This window comes from Dasypus novemcinctus, chromosome 6 (assembly GCF_030445035.2).
Source record: "Dasypus novemcinctus isolate mDasNov1 chromosome 6, mDasNov1.1.hap2, whole genome shotgun sequence".
NCBI classification, from domain to species: Eukaryota; Metazoa; Chordata; class Mammalia; order Cingulata; family Dasypodidae; genus Dasypus; species Dasypus novemcinctus.
The window spans coordinates 137,786,275-137,806,425 of record NC_080678.1 but is presented as its reverse complement, the minus strand read 5'-3'; the positions used below and the strand labels follow the sequence as shown (position 1 = coordinate 137,806,425).

Here is a 20,151-nt window from a genome sequence, read left to right as displayed (position 1 = left end):
TTCTGCCTCGACTACACACAGAGGCATTTGGGGTGTCTGGGTTTGGTGTGCACGAGCATGGAAGAGAGAGGTGTGTTCCTTCGTTTTACTCACTGTTCCTTCTGTTGCATGTTGCAGTAAAGGGGAATCCAAATAGGCTGCAGCAAAAGGGCATGTGAAAGCTGGAAAATTCAGCCCAGGCATGGCCTGAGCTCAAGGGTGCGCAACGTCATGGCGATTCCCCTCTTAGCTCTCCCTTCCGCTGCCTGGGCATCGTGCTCCATCTCCACAGATCGGCCAGTTGGGCTGCAGCATCACTCCCCATCACTCCCCGTGGGGAAGAGCAGTCCTGTCCAGGAAGTCCCATAGAGGTCTCATGGCATTTCATTGGTCCTGCCTGGGTCACCTGACCCTGCCTGAGCCAATCGCTGTGGCCAGGGGAATGCAAGGCCTTGATTGGCCCAGGGCCCTGGAGAAGGGGAGGCCAGGGCATCCTGGCAGGGTGTAAGGGTCCCTCTGTCAAGGTTGGGTGATCTAAGTCTGGTCTGGAGAAAGAGTGTGAGGTTGGGTCTAAACTTTCCACGTCTTAAAACCTTTTCAGATGCTTCATTTTTAATGCCTGGACAATATCCCATCGTATGAACATACCCTAATTGATTCAAACATTCTCCAACTGTAGACCACAGAATGTGTGTTAAAGAACCTTGCAAGGCATATTATTACTGGAGTGTGTCCTTTATTCTTAGGCTAGGCCATCAGAAGTGGAATATCCTGAGCAAAGGGTGTGCAAACGTTTTCAGAGCTCTTGGTCAACACCACTGAGTTGCTTTCGGGAAATGTTCTTTTATTATCCACTTCCTAAGACCACTGGGTCTTCACACCCTCCTCTCCTGCAGTTCCTTCTACCTTTAGTAATTGGATGAGCAACTGAAATTGAGCCCTAAGAACCTGCACATCTCTGATCACTAGGGAGGCAGGGCTATATTCTCCCCACATTTGGCGACTGCACCTCCGTCTGGATTTGAGACTCCGGGGAGCACAGCAGTGGCCGACTCCCCTGCTGGTCCAGGGAGTGGCTACCGTGCTCAGGCATGGTGTTTGTCCTTGTGGGAGTGTCTGGGGAGAGGGCTGAGGGCTCCGCCCAGGCCTGGTACTGCGAGGGTGCCACAGCAACCCCGTGGAGCTCAGCATGCAGCGAGGGTGCACCGGGCCATGATTGCTCTCTCTACGACCTGGACAGCCACCAGGCTCTGTCCCACCCCTCCCCTTCTGTGGAGCCTCTGCCATGGCTGTGCTCTCAGTCAGGGAGGCCCTGCCTTCCTGCTTACCTGTCCCCCGCCTGACCACCCATCACACCCACTCAGGACATTCTGCCACTGCTGACCTGTGTCCTGAGCCGCAGCACTCGGCTGGCTTCATTTGACGGCTGCACACCGACCTGGGCCACTCGCCAGCTGTTGGCTTAAGCTGTCACATCCTTAGGCCAGTGGAGGTGCCAGGTGAGGCTGCCCTGAAGGCATGGAGGGCTGGGGCCCCTCCAGGGTCAGCTTCCCATGCTCAGCTCTACCTTCATCCTTGGACACCTCAGAGTGCTCCCTGTGGGAGGGCTGCGCCGGGCAGGACGGATCCTGCCAGGCAATCTCCAAGGCCCCCTGCCTGCTCTTGATGCTCTGGCCTGGGTTTTGGGGTGAATGTTAACAAAGCCTCCATTGCTTCATCCCCCAGGACCCCTGACACAGTGGGCTGTGGCCTAGAAGCTCCAGGGCAGAAGAACAATTCACTGAACAAGAGGGCCCGCTCTGACTCCCCACATTTGTCAGGGACTGTTGAAGCTTCCTCCCTCCTGAAGCTGTGGCCCTGGCCTCAGCCTTCCATTGTGGAGGGGGGGACAGATGGGCCTAAGTTTCTGTGATATGGCCACCCCAGGGGGCCAGGAGCCCCTCTCAGCCCCAGGAGGCATCTCTAGAAGGACACCTGTCCCTGTGTAAGCTTCTGGCACTCAGTGGAATGCAACCCAGAGGCACCCTGAGGCTGTGTCTAGAGCCTGGGCCAGGCAGAGCTGGGGTGAAGCCCTTTCCAGCTGGCAGCCTGGGCTCCGGGGCTCTTGGCTGGTGGTAGAGTGAACCGGGCACCCCAAGACATGGTCTTCAACTGAATCCACGTTCCTATGGGTGCAAAGCCATTTATAAATAGGAACCTTCGAAGATGCACTGTCCATGAAGCCAGGACTCATTTGTGAATTCGATCTTCTAAGATGCTATTTCGGTGTGGGCCTCCTGATTGATGGAGCTGTGTCCCTGGAGGCCTTTAGAACCAGTAAAAGGTTCAGCAAGTCAGAGAAAGCCACAGGGGGAGGTCAAAGGTATCAACATGTGACAAGGCAGAGATACAAGTCGGGGAACCCCAAGGCCTGCTGCAAGCCAGCACCAGAACCTATAGACTTTGGGAAGACAGTATGGCCTTGCCACCACTTGACTTTGGCCTTCTAGCCTCTGAAACCATGAGCCAATAAATGCTTGTGGTTTAAGCCAGCTGTTGTGTGGCATTTGTTGTAGTGGCATGGCAAACTAAGATGGTTCATGTTCACACGTGGTAAGTACTGAGCTCGCTCGCTGTGTCGTGGTTGCGCCCAGTGCGTTCCTTAGAGACGTGGCACTCAAAGTGGCCCCTGGACCCAGGGCTGCAGCAGCACCTGGGGACTGGTTAGAAATGCCATCAGATCCTCAATGGCAGGGGCCCAACAATCTGTTTTCACAAGCCCTCCCAGTGATTCCCGATGCACACTCAAATCTGCACATTGTTTCTGACAAAAGAGGAAACGAGGGTGAGGCTTTCGTGAAATGAAGTGTGCGTGTTAGCCTAGCATGGTTTTTAGTGAGTGCTAAGTAATTGAATGCATAAATATTTCCATTCACCTGCTCCCCCCACCCCTCATAAAAGGAAACTGCTGGGAGGGTTTGGAGGAGGAGGCATGAGTGAGAATGCTGGAGAGAGGCAGGTAGATGGAAGCTTCCTTGAGCATCACGGCCCCAGAGTAGGAAGCAGAAGGCTGTGGGGACCGGTGCATGGTCTACATTCCCCACTTTTGGTGAAAGGAAGTAAATTCTCTAAATTCATGCTGTGTGCATAGCTCAGCCAGAGGCACAAGCTCGTCTCACCACCAAAACCACTGCTGGAGCTCCTTGGCACCTGATGACATCAGCACCCTTCCCCAGAGAGCCATCGCATGAGTGGGTGGCTGCACTGTCCTTGTGCCACTGGCCAAGCCTGACTCCTCCTTCAGGACATAGCCCCATCCCATCCCTCTGTGGAGCCATCGAGCTTCTCTTCTCAGCCATCCCCAGCCCTCCGTGGGCTCCTCCACCATGCTTTTCAGCCTGCCCACAGGAGCAGCATCGGTCTTAAGACATTTTATGAGTGCCTTAGGCAGGACATCCCAGGCTACCAGGACTCAGTTTCCACCTTCCTGAAGTGCAAGGGTGGCATCAGAAGCTCTTGAAAAGTGTCTCCCACGCCTGAGGCTTTTGGCTCTCCAATTGTAACATTTCTGTTTAGCACATGGATTCCCCTCTAAGAGGCCTGGCCCTTTAAGGGATGGAGAAACTTAGGAATTGGGGGCAATTGCATGCCCCCACACTGTCCCCTCCAGCTGCCTGATGTACTTGAGTGACCTCAGGAACCTTTTGCTCTCCTGACAAAGGCATGTTGATATTTTGGAATTAAGGAAAAATGATTTCCTACCTTGTCAGTAAACACTTACCTTTCTTTCTGAAGCTTACTTGACTGTGAGCTCCCTCACTGCCACTGGGACAAAATGAATGGGCTGGTGGGGGGGCACCACCCAGGAAGCTGGGGGGTGGGGAGATGGCCACACAGCCACTGAATCAAGCAGCCTTGGACGTGGCTGTGGCCTTGGTGAGACAGTGGACATGTTATTCTGTCCTCCCGAGCCTGTTTATCCATGAGCGAGCCTTAGGAAGCTGTAAGATTTGGCTAACACTACCCACGATGCCATGTCTCAACTGGGTGGTGCTTGACAGATGAGACAGATGAGGGCAGCCACCACTGGAGGGGCATGGGTCTCCCACGGGACCCATCCCACATCCCTAAGTCTTCAGGACACACCCTGGCAAGGTGGACCCACTGGGCACCTTCCATCTGGCCCAGAGCCTGCCCATGCTGGGCCTAGCGGAGAGCCCACAGCCTGCTTCCCTGCTACCTGCCATCCAGAAACCAAGGCCTAGAGGAGCTGGGGCATCCGTTTTCTCCCAGAAATGGCAAATGCAGAAAGAATAATGGAGAATGACTTTAGGAGACCCCAGCTTTATTGGGAATGGAGAGGGAGCTGTTTGGTGAGAAAGAAATGGAGGGAGGGGAGGAAAAATGAATTTAATTTGGGGAGGAAAGGGATTGGGAGTCTTTACAAGTCACAATATTTTCACTTACCTAACTATAACGTGTACCATCAGGTTCCAAAAAGAATTGGCTGTGGCAAACCAGACACCAAGTTTGCGGAACAGTTGGAGGCACCTGGCAATCCCCAGCACCCAGAAATGAACCTTTGAGCCCCACGGAAGCCTCCCACGGGGATAAGGCGGTGCATGTGTGTGCTGCGTGTGCATGCATGTGTGTGCATGTTAAAGGCCTCTCCCCTGGCCCCATCCCTCTGTTCTGCTTTCCCTCTTCCCTCCCGTTCCTGCCGAGTGCATTCCCCTTATGTGGGAACCCTGACTTCACAGCCTGAGGCCAGCACCTCCTGCTCCTCTCCCAGCTTCTCTGTCTCCTCCAGGGCTTGAGATCACATGACACCCTCAGGCCCCAGCTGATGGGACTCTGATCCTGGGCCGCTGGTGGGGCAGTGGGTGCTGATGTGGAAGCAGGATGAGCCGTCCTGTGAGCAAGGCAGCCGCCGGTGACCACAGGACCCTCCAGGCCTGCAGGAGCCCTCTCGACCTCAGAAGACAGCCGGCTGCTCAGGTGCAGTCTTCTCCCACTTGAATGGCCCAGGTGAGACACCTCTGCCTAGGAGCCTGTAGGTGCTCTTTTAAATGGCTCAGGCCCTCCCAGCTGATGTCCTCCCGGCTCGTGGTGAGGTATACCTTTCCCTCCCTGGTGCTGCTTCCTCCTTGAGGCCCACCTGGGCTAAGACTGGAGGCGCAGCGGGAGCGGGCAGTGAAGCAGAGGCAGCTGTGTTTCCAGAGCTTGGGGCAGAGACAAGAGAGGGCGCAGGTGGTCCTAAGCCTTGGCAGCCACCCTGGGGTCAGACTATAGAGGAGGCTCCATCCATGTTTGGACTCTTTCAAGATACCGCACCATACCTTTAATTTATTAGCTTTCCATAAAAGCACATAACATACATAATCTACAGTATAGAAAGTATAATTTACAAAAATATAAAATCTGGGTTACTTTTTAGTATTCCCACACATTACTGTCTGTGTTATTTCAACCTGCACGTCTAAGCAACTGCCATTTAGTAACCAGCAGGATTACTTCGGTGGGAAATGGTGTCAATTCCCACCTTTATGTTGTAAAATAAAATATATATTAGGAAAAGGAAACCAACATTGGTAGTATGTGCATGCTGTACATATGAAAGCTTACGCAGTGGAAGGTGAAACAGAATACAGGTGTAGACCATTATTTAGGCTTGTTTTTCCACATCAGAATGGAGCAGGTGAGCAGAGGCTCTCACTGCGGAAGGGAGTGACGCCCCAGGATTTAAATAGTCATCTTCTCAGGTGAGGAGCTGAGGATCACAAAACCACCCTGTGACAGATCCAGGATTTCTGGCCTTCGGAGCAGTGGGTTCAGGTCAGGGGCCACCTTCAGGCCAAGGGTTAACACCCAGATTCCTTCAGGGGGACTCGGACTGGCGCTTGGGGCCCCGTCACCAGGAATGAAAACACCCCAGAAGGGTTCGCCATAGACAGAACCTTCCAGCGCCCAGCAGGTGGCCTCGAAGCCCCTGTCCTGTGTGTGCAGCCTCGCCCCTCGTCAAGTCCTCTCTGCAGAAGGTACCAAGGAGGGTGGTCCACCAGGCGTGGGCTGGCACAAAGGTGTCTGCCCTTCCAGCCTGGAGCAGCTGGTCTTACTGGCAGGCACAGGTCTCCACGGACATGTTGGGGTACACCTTCAGAACCACATTCCAGTTCTCATCCAGGAAAAGGACCCCAAGGGAGTTCATCTTGTTGGGAACGCAGCAGAGCTCTGGGATGCCTGGGACGATGCCCATGGCTCTCACGATGCTCTGGATGGTGGCATGGTTGGACGGGCGGATGACCTGCAAGGCAGGGACAGGCAGGCTTACTCCCCACACTGCACCCACCAGTTCCCCGCAGCTGCAGGGCAGTGGCTGAGGCCACTAAAGGCGGCAACCCAGAAGACAAGGCGAACTCCCAGGGCTGGATGTGCATTCCCCGTGAATGCGGCCACAGCTGGAGCCCCCGGACTCTCCAGTGCTGGAACCTCCATGCATGGCAACGGCCACTTGGGGGCACTAGTGTGTCACACATTCCTGTCCTGGGCCCTGGCAGGAGCTGTCCAGAGGGCGAAGGCAGCTGGGCTGCCCAGGAGGTATATGGGTCTAAGAAGTAGAGGCATGATGCCAGGGTGATTGTTTCTTGTTACCAAAAAGGAAGGCTTGGGTGTATGTCAGTAGGAGGTGGGGTGGTTGAGCAGGGGGAGGAAATGGACATTGGGAGAGTCAGGTGCTGCTTCACTGTGTCACCCCATTTTGCCATCCGATCAACCTTGTGGGATGCATATTACCTTACTTTACTGGGGAAGAACCCAGGGCTGGAAATGATGCAGTGATTTGACCCTCGTTTCAAAAGTGTCTGGGATGTGACCCTCTCGCTGATGCCACCCTGGCTCCCCCTCCCAATGCCAGTGGCCTCTCGTATCCAGAACAGTCTTCAGTCTCAGCAGCCCAAACGGAGAATGCCTCTCCTCAGGCTCTCCAACAAGGTGGTTCACTTTGACCCACTGCTGGCCAAAGAGAGATTTTATAGAGAGTGCAGCTGGTGAGAAAGGCTTTTGGCTGGGGAGGTGGGAGGAGAGCAGGGCAGGGTCCCTGGATTTGTGGGGTGCAGGCAGGGAGCGGGCACGAGCCAGGCTGATCAGGTAGCAGCATGGCCTGACATCTGCCCCAGGCCAAGGCTTGGCTCTCTGTGGGGCACCCCTTCCCTCCGCTCTCCAGAGGAACCACTCAACTCTCAAAGAGGGGAACACCTCCCCGTGTCTGGGCCTGGGGTTTCCCAGCTGGCTCATTTATTTATGTTCAGAATGGATTTGTGCACAGACTTCCTCTTGTGGAGGGGGAGGCATGACCTGGAACGCAGCAGAGCAAATGAGCAGGGGGAGGGAAAGCACATGCAGCCCACTGGCATCAGCTGGTAGGCAGCCCCCTGTAGCACCAGCTGTGGGGAGATGGGTGGACAGAACTCCCACCGGCCCACAGGAAGGTGAGATTCTGCCAGTGCCAAAGGATCCAGTGGTGTGACTTGCCAGGCATGGTGAGACATACTTGCTCTGTGGGAACCTGCCATGGGCTGTGAGGAGCAAGCCCACCTTGGGGGTCCATCAGAGCTAGCGCTGTGCTGGTCGCCGGTGCCAAAACTATGAGGTCCAGGCTAGGAAGAGAGCCTTGGGGAGGCAGGGGCCCTGTCGACAGGGGCAATGCCTTCTCAATCTCTGTGGATGACTGCTATGTGGGAGTTTACACCAAAGGAGGATTCTTACCGCTTTCCAAAAGAATGTTTGGATGTTAAAACTCAAGTTCAGCAAGTCAACATTTTGAAAGCCCTCTGTGGGTCAAACCAACCCCATCTATGGTCTAGAGACCCCTGCTGGCAGGAAATGGAAATATTCTTATCCCTATTTAACAGATGAGAAAATAGAAGTTCAAGGGGGTGGAGGGCCTAAGCAAGAGAGGTAGAGTGGGGAGGGCAAGGGACCCAGGCACTGGGGACTTGCCGGAGGGAGCTGGCAGTGCAGCCCCAGCGCACCCACCTTGGGCATCGGAAACTCGCAGGCCCCGGCGCAGTAATAGGCATTGAAGGATTTGGGTGAGATGATCCACTCGTTCCAGCCAATGTCTGCGGAGTCCTCCTTCAGGTACCTGCGGGCGCAGATCCACGGCTCTTCCCACTGCTTCCTGCGCGCTTTCTGCATGGTCTTCTCGTCGAAGTTGAGCACCTGCGAGGTGGCGGCCAGCAGGTCTGGGCCCTTTCTCCGGCGGTCCTGGCGCCCCGGCTGTGGCTTCAGCGCCCAGAGCGGGCCGGGCCAGAGCTCGTGCTGGTGGGGGGGCCGGGCGTGTGGGGTGCACGCCAACCACTCGTCCAGCACGGGCAGCTCATTGTCCTGCAGGGGGACGGTGGCGTGGGTGGCGCGGTGAATGCGGGGGTCCGCCGAGCTGTTGGGTGCAGCGCTGAGCTGGGGGTCACCAGTCAGGCTTGGGTCCTACCTCTGCAGGGTCACGGCCACGCTGTTGGGCTCCAAGATGGCCAGGTCATCGGCATAAATAGACGAGGATGTAGGGTGCCTGGTGCGGGGGTGTCCCCAGCTCCTCCTCCCCTGAGTCCAGCTGGGCGGAGAGCAGCAGCTCACCATCCTGGCGGTCCACCTTGACAGTGGCCGAGATGTCCCTGGCCTGCCAAAGGCCCCGCAGGGTGGGGATGAGGGCCAGGACCCCCCCGAGCAGCCCCTGGGTGGCAGTGTTCTGCAAGAGGCTGTGGAGGAGCAGGTGCTGGCACGGGAGCAGGCCTGGGGGCAGCAGGTGGCAGGGAGTGCTCTTGGGCCACTGGCACAGCACCTCGCAGGCCTGGGGCCAGCGTGGCGGCTCCGAGTAGAAGTGGAAGGTGGCTGCGAGGATCATCTTCAAATCCTGCATGGAGGTCAAGTTGAAGAAGTACACAGCCTTCTGGTCGACCACTTCTGCCAAGAAAGGACACACCACACGTCCATTAGGTTCTCTCCTGGAAAGGTCTTGGGGTCTCCTGCCAAGGGGTTGGGGTGAGCACGGATGGCCTGTTTACCATTGACCCTGTCCTGAAGGCAGGGCCCACACATCCCTGATCTCCTGTAATCCCCACACAAAACTGATGAGAGTGCTATGGGCTGTCTTCAAGGAACAGAGGGGAACAGAGGTCCGTGGGGTGCAAAAGAGTGGCCAGCACCAGCCCCTAAAGCTCCCATTTCCTCCACCTTCACGCCACTGCCTCTCATGAACAAACGCCACCATGGCCAAACACACTGGCCCCTTCCCTGACATACGGTGGGATAAGGGTTCCAGGAGGGCTTGCGTCAAGCCTGGCTGCTGACCTGCCACCTTCCTGTGTTTGCCTAAACCCTATCATTTTCATGCCCATGAAATTAGTCATTTTTCCAAAAAAGGCAAAGTAAGTGGAGACGCTCAGGCCTCTGCTGTGTTCTGGGTGTCTTCCAGGGGAAGGAGGAGTGAAGACAGCTACCCTTGGGGCATCTGGAGTGCCTTCTGCCCACCAGCTCTTGAGATTGTTTTACAAAGACCAAGCATTCTCCAGCTTGCACGAGGCCACTTGACAAAGCCTCCAAAGGCCAGGATGGCAGCAGGACAGTGCCCCTCGGCCATCACACCTGCAGCTTGGAATGCTCCAACCCCACTTCCCAGTCCCTCCTGCTCACCTGGTTCTACCAGGTATATCCCGGGGACCCAGGGCACCCTCGTCTGTCATGCCAGAAACCTGGCCAGGCCCTTGGAAGCTTGCATTCTCTGAAATAGCCAAGCTGACTCCAGACTTGGAGGAGAGGGAGGGGAGCTTCCCGGAACCCAGCTGGGGGTGCAGGAGATCAGAACAAGAGTGCTGGACTCAGCCTGCTTCCTCCACTGCTTTTTCACCTCCCCGGAAGTTAGCATACAACGGAGCCTCCCATCAGCTGGATAAAGTTGCAGAGTGGGGGTTCTTAACTTTTTTTGTTCCATGGACTCCTTTGAAAACTGCGGACCCCTTACTAAGCCCACACTATACTGTGTATTATTTAATAACTAAATCACACACACATGAACATGTCCCCACAAGAATAATGTTGTTTTGAATTTCAATTCAAGGACCCTGCCTTAGAGGAACAGAGCTCCCAGCCCTGGAGTGTGTGTGTGACACCCAGCTCCCTAAAGGGCATGGGTTGGGGTCACAGCCTCGATGACACCTGTACCCACAGGATCAGATATCTTTTTAAACCAAAATTGTCAGCTTAAGGTTTTTTGTTTCTACTGGGAAGGAGTCCTAATCCCCTGGGGAATTTTCAGGTCCTCTTAAGGGACTAGGAGATGGACAAAGGAAGGACAGGGAAGGCACATCTTATGGTGGGTCTGATATGTGGCGGCAGGCACTGGCGGCCCCTTTGAGGCCTCCGTGGGTCAGGAGCAGCACGGGCCTTGATGTGCATTCAGACTTGGCCTCCTCCAACCCACGGCCTGGCATGGCACACTCCTCCAGGCCAGCCTTTCCCAAACACGGTGCCCCAAGGCCCTACTCTGGGGATGCTGACTCAGATGGACGGGGCTGTGGGGTCCTTACTTTGACCAGCCTGCTGGGGGACTCCAAGAGGCAGGGAACTCTGGGAAGCCCTGGCAGGTGAGAGTGCACACACACACGGCCAGGACTGTGAGTTCATGGCATCGGGGGCTGACCTGTGGGGGCGGTGAAGGCTCACCAGCCTGGTGGCACCCCACTTCTACCTCCAGCTGGCCCATGCCCTGGGACCCTGGCTCCCGGGCCACCGTGGGCCTCACCACGCGAGCCTGGCTCTCCCCACCAGCCTAAGAGTGGAAACAGAACCTCAGGCTCATTTGACAGTTTTGAGATTGAATCAAGAGCCTATAATGTGCTGGCACGAAGGCAGTGCCCCAGAGCTTGAGCCCTTGCCACTTTATTCTAGAGGGCAAGGGCTGGCAGGCCCAGCTCCTGCATATCGGGTGCTTCTGCTCAACCAATGCACAAGCTGCACCCAGCGCACAAGGCCTTTCAACTGGAAGAGCCTCCTTCTGAAACTGCTCTATCAGATTCTGTGCTGGAGAACACGACAGGCTCCAGGACGGACACTGCTGCCCCTTTCTAAAGAGCCGGCCCATCACACCGGGGATTCAAGCAGCCTCTCTTCAAACCCACAGGCCTCGGGGAGGGGCAAGACATCCCCCAGGTGGGGGACAGAGAGGGATCCCTGGAGGAGAGCCCCGCGGTCCTCCTTCCAGGGGGGAGGCGAAGGACAAAAGCGGACACAGAGAAGACCACTGTGACCACGAGTGTGGGGACCACAGCTTTGGCTGGGGTGGACATGGAAGGTGCTAGAAGTCCTGCCACATCTGGGGCTGCAGATGAGAGCAGACAGACTATGCAGGGCTCTTTGGAGGGCACCGGCTGTTGAGAACTCAAGCGGCCATGACCCTGAATTTGCCACATCAGGGTGCTGACCCGTGAGGTGGCTGTTCCTGCACAGGATGTGGGGAGTGGGCAGTAAATGCTGGCTGACCAGGGCTCCCGGACTGAGCAGGGGAAGAGGCAGCCCCATCCTCACTCAAGTCCCCCCAGGTGCTGGCCGCTGCTCCTGTGACCTGCGCCCAGGCCCTCCTGGGCTCCAGGCTGTGGCTGAGGGGAGGCACCTTCCTGGGGTCTCCCTGCCTCCTGGGAACTGTGCTGGAGGTTGTCTGTCCTTCCTTTCCTGCCTCCCCCTTCTGTTCATTCCCCCACTGTGCTCCTTCCCATCCTCCCTCCTTTTGGTCCCTCCTCTTTGCTCCACTCCTTCCCTCTTGCTCCCTGCCTTTCTTTCCTCTCTCCTCCCCCACCTCCCAACACTCACCTGTGACACTCCTGCTCTGAGCCAAGCACTGAGGATGCAGATGGCCTGGAGGAGCTCAGTCTGGGGGCCCAGGGCCCAGCAGAGCCTTACAGAGAAGTGCCTCAGTGCAGGCCCCTGCCAAGAGCCCGCCAAGCCCTGTCCAAGGCCCTCCCTGATCTGTCCTGCCTGCCTCTCCCCTTCCCCTGCTACCCCTCACCCTCATCTCTCAGCCTTAGCTGCACTGGCCTTCTCGTCCTCCTTCCAGCAGGCACGTTCAGGCTGTGCCTTAGCTGCCTGCTCCCCCTCCAGGGGTCACCAACCCCCTCTGAGGGTCACTCCCTCCTCCTTGGGGTTCACCCCCTCTTCCCCTGGGATCTCCTCCCCCCACCTCTGCCTGAGCTGCCTCCCCACTGCAGGGTGCCCCTGGTGCCCATGGCTGGAGGGGCAGCCCCACCACTCTGTCCCCTGAGCCGTTTGTCTTCGTTACAGCCAGATACTTGTTCGTTTACTGCGGGTGTTCCCCTGAGAACATACACTCCAGGTGGGCTAGGGCTTTGCCATGTTTGTTCACCACCATGACCCACAAGCCGAGCTGGAGGCTGGGCTGAGAGCTGGTGCTCAGGAATAACTGGGGACGGGTACAAATCCTGCCCAAGCAGTCCCTGCAATGCAGGTCAGCAGGGAAGGATGGGGGGCGAGGGGGAGTTTGCCAGGTCTGTCGACTTGATTAACAGAGGGGGGGTCCTGGCCTGCTGCTCAGTAAGTGCATCCTTAAAGAGGGCCAGACAGCCTTTTTCCTGGGAAAGTCACAGCTGATGACGCAAATTCAACTGGAACCATGACAATCGGATCTTTGACCAATTACTCTCCCTGGAGCCTCAGTTTCCCTAGTTTTAAAAGAGGATGATATTTTTTTATCAGTGCCAACACTGTGCTGGTCCCAGCGCTGAGTGCTCTGCACATCGGACTCCTAATTTTTGCAACGAGGGGAGCAGGGATGGGCCCTTCACTTGATGGATGAAGAGCTGGAGACTCAGAGCACATGCCACCTGCCCGAGGTCACACAGCGGGTAAGGGGCAGAGGCTGGATGCTCCCCCAGGTCTGTCTGACCCCAGGCCTATGCCTCCTGCCACTCTGCATGCTCTGGACAGAATCGTGATGTGCCCCACAGCACAGGTAAAAAGCGCGCCTGTCCAGCAATGTGTTTTGCAAACTCGAGTCATTACTTGAATTTTTTTTCAGTTGACTCTACAAGAAAGCAAGGGCTGACCTTATTTGGACACGGTGCTCTCTCTAGAGATCTGGGGAACTCACCACACACTTAGCAGGTGTACCCTGCTGGACACTCAGCCTCCTCTTGAGGGTGGTGGGAAGGGACAGGAAGGGAGGGACGTGGGAAGGGGCCTTCTAGCCCCGAAGTCCCTGCAGGCTGCCGGTGGCCAACCCACTGGTGAAGGGCCACCCTTGGAGAGCTCTGTCCCCATACAAACAGAACCCAAGCCACCAGAGTTGGCCTCTTCAACCACTGCCCTTGAAACAGCCCCCAGTGTCTGCTATGGGTGAACCGAGGGTGGGACACGGGGCTGACGATGGAGGCACCAGCGGAAGCTGGAGGAAGGGTGCTGCGAGCCAGGCTGATGAGAAGAGGGGCGGTTAGGATGGACTGACTGCCCATTCCCATGCAGGCTCCAGCACCAGGCTCCTGGGGTGAAGGCCTGCTGGCATTGCTTCTGAGCGCTGGGGCCTTGAGCATGTCATGGAAGTGCCCCGTCCCTCAGTTTCCCCACCTGTAAGCTGGGCAGAGTACTTGCATGCACCACCCAAAGCACCATCAGCATTGAGTGTGAGCATCTCTGCAGAGCCCATGGGATCTAGGAGCTGCTGTGACACTCAGGGCAGGGCTCCAGCAGGTGCTGCCCATTCCCGGGGCCCCTTTACTGGAGGTGACTCACCAACACCACCCTTCCGATCCTCCAGCTGGAGCCTGAGCTCTGGTGGGGGCGCGTCCTTCTCCCTCTGCCCCGCCCCCACCCACACCTACCCAAGCCCCAGTCCCAGCCGGTGCTGGGCCCCGTTTCTACATAGCCATCCTGCACACCGCATCCTGCCCTCCTGCCCTCCCCAGGCCCTCGTCTCATCTACGGCTGCTCTATGAGCCCTCTGACCTCGAGAGAAAGGGTACCGGCGCCATCGATTACAAAAGACGCTGATGTCGCTGCTCTACAAAGCACCTCTGCAGATCAGTAAGAGAAAGGCAAGAACCACAGGGAAAAAATGCAGACTGCCACCATGCATGAAGAAAGGCTCGGGAGAGGCAGTAATGAAAAACTGTCATTTCTAAAAAAAAAAAAAAAAAAGGAAATAAGTTTTACCTGCACGTTGAAAATTAGATTCCATTTGGTAAAAATAATGGAGATGAGCTATATAATACAGATGTAAGGATAGCTATAGATAAATACAAAGATAGACACAGCTATATTGGTATAAATACAGGTATATGGCTATATAACATATATCCAATGCAACTATGTATCAGTCCAAAATGAAAAGATTGGAAGGATTCCACTGAAATATTAGTTGTGGTTATGTCTCGGGATGCAGTTAGGGATGACGTTTTCTTTGCTGTGATTTTCTATGATTTCCAGATTTCCCCCCAACAAGCAAGCATTTCTTTAATAATCTCAATCTCAATCTCTCTCTCATACACACACGCCTGCAAACTGCTTCCTGTTGCACCGCCTACAAACTTCCTAGCACAACGCCCAAGGCTCTGTGTGAGCTGACTGGGGCCAGCTTGCCCAGCTTCGCTCCTGCCCTTCTCTCCTGACATTTTTTTCCTGTCTTATCCAAACCCCTTGCAGCTCCCGGCACACAGCAGGCTGCTTTACTCCTAGACCCAGCTAAGCTCCACTTGTCCATCCAAGGCAGCCCCTGCTGGGTGGGTGCTGTCCCTGGGCTCCCGCAGGACTCGCCCCAACCTTAATGGCTCACTGCATCCCCTGGCGTGCTGCCCCATCCCCATATGTTACTTCACGCTTCCCCGCCCATCCGTGAGCCCTGCTGGGCAATGCCAACCCCATAGCCCACAGTCCCTGCAACCCACAAGGTGCTCAGGAAATACTCGATGGGCTGAAATGAACTTGGCTTTTGGCATTTTTGACAGGTGGGCATGTAGTCTTACCCTCTTTTTAGAGATGAAGAAAATGAAGATCAGTGAGGTTAAGGAAAGTTTGCATAACACAGTGGTTGGTGGCAAAACTTGGATTTGCACACAGGTCATTCTTGGGGGGTGGTAAAGGGCAAAGGTCCGACCTTAAACCCTTAGGATCAGACTCAAAATCATACTCTGCTCATGAATATTCAATAAGGAACAAAATGCACTTCAAGGGCAACAGAGGGGAAGGGTAGCTGGTATAATAATATTAATAGCTAACCAATTATCAACACCCCTATGTGCCAGGCAGTGTTTTAAGTGCTTGGCATATCTCAGGTTATTCAAATGACCCTCTAAATTAGGCACACCACTCACTCCATAGTGGAAGTGAGAGAAGGGAGTCAAGGTCAAGTTTAAGCCCTTGTCTACCCTCCACAGCAGGTGGCAGGACCAGGGGGGACCCAGACAAGCAGCGTCTCAGCCTGCAACAGGAACAGAGCCCTGCTCCGTGACTGCGCCAAGGGCTGCAGGGAGGGAAGCATTTGTTGTTTAGGAAGAGAATCCCACCGAGGAGCAGGCTGGAGTGTACATTCCAGAGCCAAAGCTGAACCTCCCACATTCCCAGCCTCATCCATAAATTGTGGGCCTGGCGGGGGAGGTGGCACTATCCCTGTCCAGATGTGCACATCCTGGAGGAGCCAAGAAGGCCCTCAGGCCACTGGGCCCAGAGCCCGCACACCTGGGGGCTGGCCAGGGGCTGGGGAGGAAATAACTTAAGGGAGACCTCAGGGTGCCTGGGCTCCTACCCGATGCCAGACACAAAGCCCGCCTTATCCCACTGAATCCTCATGACCCCACTGTCCCGACAAAGAAACTGAAGCTCAGAGAGGCAACGTGGCTTGGTGATGGTGCACAGCCAGGAGCTGGTGGAGCTGGGATTCACACCCGTGTCTGCCCAGCAGTTCCAAAGAAGAGTGAGCGGTCAGGCAGCCCCACGCTGCATGGAAATGTCTCATCTCTCAGCATTGTCTGTTCCTCCCTCCCCTAACAGATCCCAGGCTTAGTTTAGTTGGAGGTTGCCACGTGGGGTGGGGGTGGGCAGTGGAGACAGGATCAGCCTCCTAGCTGGGAGGTGCCAGCTGCCACCATGAAGAGGCTGACTCCACCCCCGGCCCTGCTGGGCCTGGGTTCCCTGGTCTGTAAAGTGGGCGGGCTGGATTTGAAGTCTTGTGCCCAGGTCCTTTCGGGGTTCCACGTGTTGTGATGCACCCGGCTTTGTGAGACGGAAAGGCAGAGGTGTGCACCTCCAGGCCCTGAGCTGCAGCAAGTGGGCGGGCTCCAGGGCCGGGTGCACCCCTTGCCAAGGCAGAGAGCTGGCCGGCCCGGAGCATGCAGGGAACAGACCGCGCTCCTTCTGAAGCCAGGTCGAGTTCAGAGCCCCATGAACGCAGGGTGCTCAGCGCAGAGCTTTGTGCTCCCAGGACGAGAGTCCGCCTCGAGGCTGGCGCTGGCCTGGGGCCGACTCGACCAGTTCCTCTCCTCCTCCCTGCACCCCTGCCCATTTTAGAGAGGAGGGCACTCACATCTGTTGAGGCTAGGGTCCGACCCAGGACACATTCCTGCCAGATGGTTCTCAGGCGGCTGAATTTAATAATGATGCCCCAGAATGGGGCCTCAAGGCCTGAAGGTAGCAGGGAGGGTGGATGGAGACCCCTGAGTCTGGGTCCCTGGGGCCAAGGGCAAGAGAGGCCTGCTGAGTGGGTGACGGTGCTCCCAGGTAGCCACTCGGCGAGGCCAAGCTTGCCACATCTGGCTCTGAGGCCCTGGAAGGTACCCAAGTCCCGTGGCCAGTGAGCAGCAGGTGACAGTGGACCCCAGACTGTCTGGCTCCAGGGCTGGGCTTGCTCCCCTCTGCCCAGGAGAGGACCCACAGACGCAGGGTCTTTCTTCTGAGAACCCTGTTCCTCCCTGTCAGGGGCTGCAGGTGCCCCCCACCCACCTGATCCCGAAGTGAGCCGTCACATGGCAACCAGGGTCTTCCCCTCTCCCCCTGGGTGGCTTGGCACCTCCTCTCTGTCCGCCGGGCCCCAGGGAGTAAGGCTGCAGGGGGACAGGGAGAGGGCAGGGCCTGCTCCACCCAAGGCGCAGGGAAAGGGGAGAGGGGCTGCCAGCGCCAGGTGAGGGAAGGGCAGGGAGCGGGTGCTTCTGGACCCCCGTGCAACACCTTGCGCTGCCGCCCTCACACCACCCGCCAGACCTCAGCCCGCTGGCACACACCCGAGGCTCTGCCTCCCGGACGCAGGAACCTGGGCTGCTCGTCCCAACCGGAGGGGGGCCGGGTGCACGCTAGTTACTCCTCTATGGGCGGCTTCCACCCAGGCCACCAGACTGTGCTCTCCTCCTCAAGAGCCACCAGCAGACTCCCCTGATGCTAGTCTTCTACCGTCCCCAAGCCATCTCCTTCCTACAAGTGTGACGCCCTCGATGGCTTGGGAGCACCCCGGGGGCGGTGACTCTCCGGGGGCCTCTTTGCGTCCGCACGGAGGCTCAGTGAATAAATAACGAAAGAATGAATGAACGTGTCACTGAATCAAAGGAAGAGGAAAAGCGGGAGTTGGGGGACGGAAGGGGGAGGCCAATGATGAAAGTGCCAAATGCGGACAAGAGGGTCCCTCGGGGCACCTTCTATTTACCCAACCGAGCCCGGAAGCTGCGCACCGTGTTGCCCGCACCCGGCCGGGCGCCCCTCCGGCTGTACTTCTCATACAGCCGGAGCATGTGGACAGTGACCATGTCCCGGGCGCCCGAGCCCAGCGCGGCGGCCGCGTCCCCGAGGGCCCGCTGCGCGTCCTGGTGTCCCGCCCGGCCGTCGACGGCCGCGGGGCTGCCTCCCGCGTCCCGGAGCAGCAGCAGCAGCAGCGGCAGCAGCGGCAGCATCTGGGGCCCCGGGCCCGGGCCGGTCCGAGGGGGCCACAGGCCATGGCGGGGCGCTGGCGAGGGGCCGGAGCTCGCCGGAGGAAGGCGCGCGAACAGTCGGGCGCGGTCGGGGCGCGAACAGGGCGAGCCGGGGGACCGGCGTGCGGTCGGGGCGGGAGGCTGGTGGCGCGGGGGAGCCGGGCGTGCGGTCGGGGCGCGCCTCCCGAGCCCGCGCCGGGTCCGGGCCGTCCGGAGCGCGCGCAGCCCAGCAGAGCCCGACCCGGGGCGCTGCCTCCGCCGACGCGCGCCGCGGAACTTGGCGGCCGGGGCGTGCCGGGCTGGCGGCTTCAGGGGCGGGCCAGGGCGGGCCGGGGCGGGGCCCTCGGGGAGTCCGCGGCTCCCCCGCCCCGCTCGGGGCCGCCACCACCAGGCCGGCGGGGCCGGCTGCCGCGTGCGTGCGCCCGGGCCGGCGGCGTGCGCGCGCTGAGGTGTGCGCCCGGAGGTGCGCCCGAGTGTGGGGGGCGCGGGCCTGGACTCGCACGCTGCCCGCGCCCCTGCCGAGAGGCCCTTCGCCAGGGCTGCGCGGCCCTGGAGGGGGGCCCAATTGCTGGTGGCCCCAGCAATGGCATGGAGGGCTGTGTGGTGGCAACAGGACAGCTCCCCCGCGAGGAGCCGAGAGGGGGTGCGTGCGCGACCAGTGGCCTCAGAGCCCAGGCGTCCAAAATACAAGCGTGCTGGGAAAGCGAGCCCTCCCTGGGCAGGCTCTGGAAAGAAAAACACATCCCAGGGCCCAGCGGACCCCAGGCAGCTGAAAACAAGGTCCTATTTAAACGCCAGCATTAACTAATTAAGAGACCCTTTATTTGGTGACAATGATCGCAGTTGTTGAAAAAACACATCAAAGGTCCTTATTAATCTCCGGACGCGAAGCCATCAGTATCGCATGAAAAGGGTCATGCTTTCAAGTTGCTTTTACACGTTTTCAAAGCATCCGAGTGGGAGCAAAGAAAGCAATGGCTTTCCCAGGAAAGGTCCCCACTCAGGTGAGAAGGAACTGAAGCCCTGGCCCACCGCCTTCTGCTCGGTCCTGGGGGCAGAAGGTCCTGACCTTCATCTTGCCTCTGGCAAGGGCTCTTGTCCATGGATAGAACCTGGGAGGTCCCTGAACTTGGCTGTGGGAAAAATGACACCTTCATTTTCACTAGCCTTTGGCTGAAATCTAGTATTTCCTAGTATTATAAATATTGGCACTAACCATGGTGGAATTAGCTGTACTTTGTCACCAATGGAAACCACAGGCCTTTTCATATCACAACAGTTGTTGCAGATCTCTTAAAATACATTTTCGTTCATCCTTGCTTTGCAATTACGGTAGTTAGGTCCACTGCTAGTTACATAATGAGTTAATAAAGAGGGATATTTATTTCCATGTTGCAAGGCTGTTTTAACAAATATTTTGGGATAACTATATTTTAACGTAATTAGCTTCTTTCATGTCCCTGCATATTTTATGGCAGGGTCGGGTGGGGGGGGGTGGGGGGGGCGAGAAGAAATGGGTGTTAATGGGTCCAGAGTTTTTGTTTGGGGTGACAGAAAAGTTTTGGTAGTGGATGGTGGTGATGGTGGCACAACACTGCGAATGTAGTTAATGCCACTGAACTGTGTGCTTGTAAGTGGTGAAAAAGGGAAATTTTATGTTGTATATATGTTACCACAATAATGAGAAGAAGAAAAAAAACACCATCACAACAAGCAACCAAACAAAATGCACTGTTTAGAAAAGGGTCCTCAGCCTTCATCAGAGTGTGCACGGGGTCCGAGGCACACTCAGAGTTTACCAGCCCTACCAGAGGGAAAGGAAGGACTCCTCCAACCATGATCTTCCAGAGCAGAGTCCATGCTGCATTTCCGAGGACTGTTTGCAAACTTGTGAACACACTGCTCTCTTTACTCGGCAACTTTAGGGGACCTGAGCCAAAATAGTTACTTTTCTTGGAGGACTCAATGCAATAATTGAAAATTGCTGGGGAAAGCTTCTCTTGGTATGGAAAATGCAACCCGTTGTAATTTTTCCCCCTTTTTCATCTTGTGGTGTCAATGTAGAGGCCATCTTGTTGAGAGCCTCGGAGCCTTAGGTCGGTTGTTTTTTGAAAACTAGAGGAGCATTTTGCTTATTTTGGAAAATGAGCTCACGTCGCGTCCAGCTTCCCGTTCATATACCCGCTGTTGGTTCCGAGAAGCAATTTTCAGAGACTGCGCGAGGGCGAGGTGATAAAGTCGCCAC

At 56.8% G+C, this 20,151-nt stretch overlaps 1 protein-coding gene across 1 annotated transcript; it reads right to left on the bottom strand.

The window, feature by feature from the left end:
- Positions 1-6,070: 6,070 nt before the first annotated feature.
- LOC131278967 (growth/differentiation factor 10-like) lies at positions 6,071-18,981 on the bottom strand. The gene is given in 5 exon segments (XM_058299599.1): positions 6,071-6,262; positions 7,993-8,505; positions 8,507-8,916; positions 17,645-18,455; positions 18,976-18,981. Coding segments are annotated over 5 exon segments (1,932 nt in total).
- Between the last annotated feature and the right edge of the window lie 1,170 nt (positions 18,982-20,151).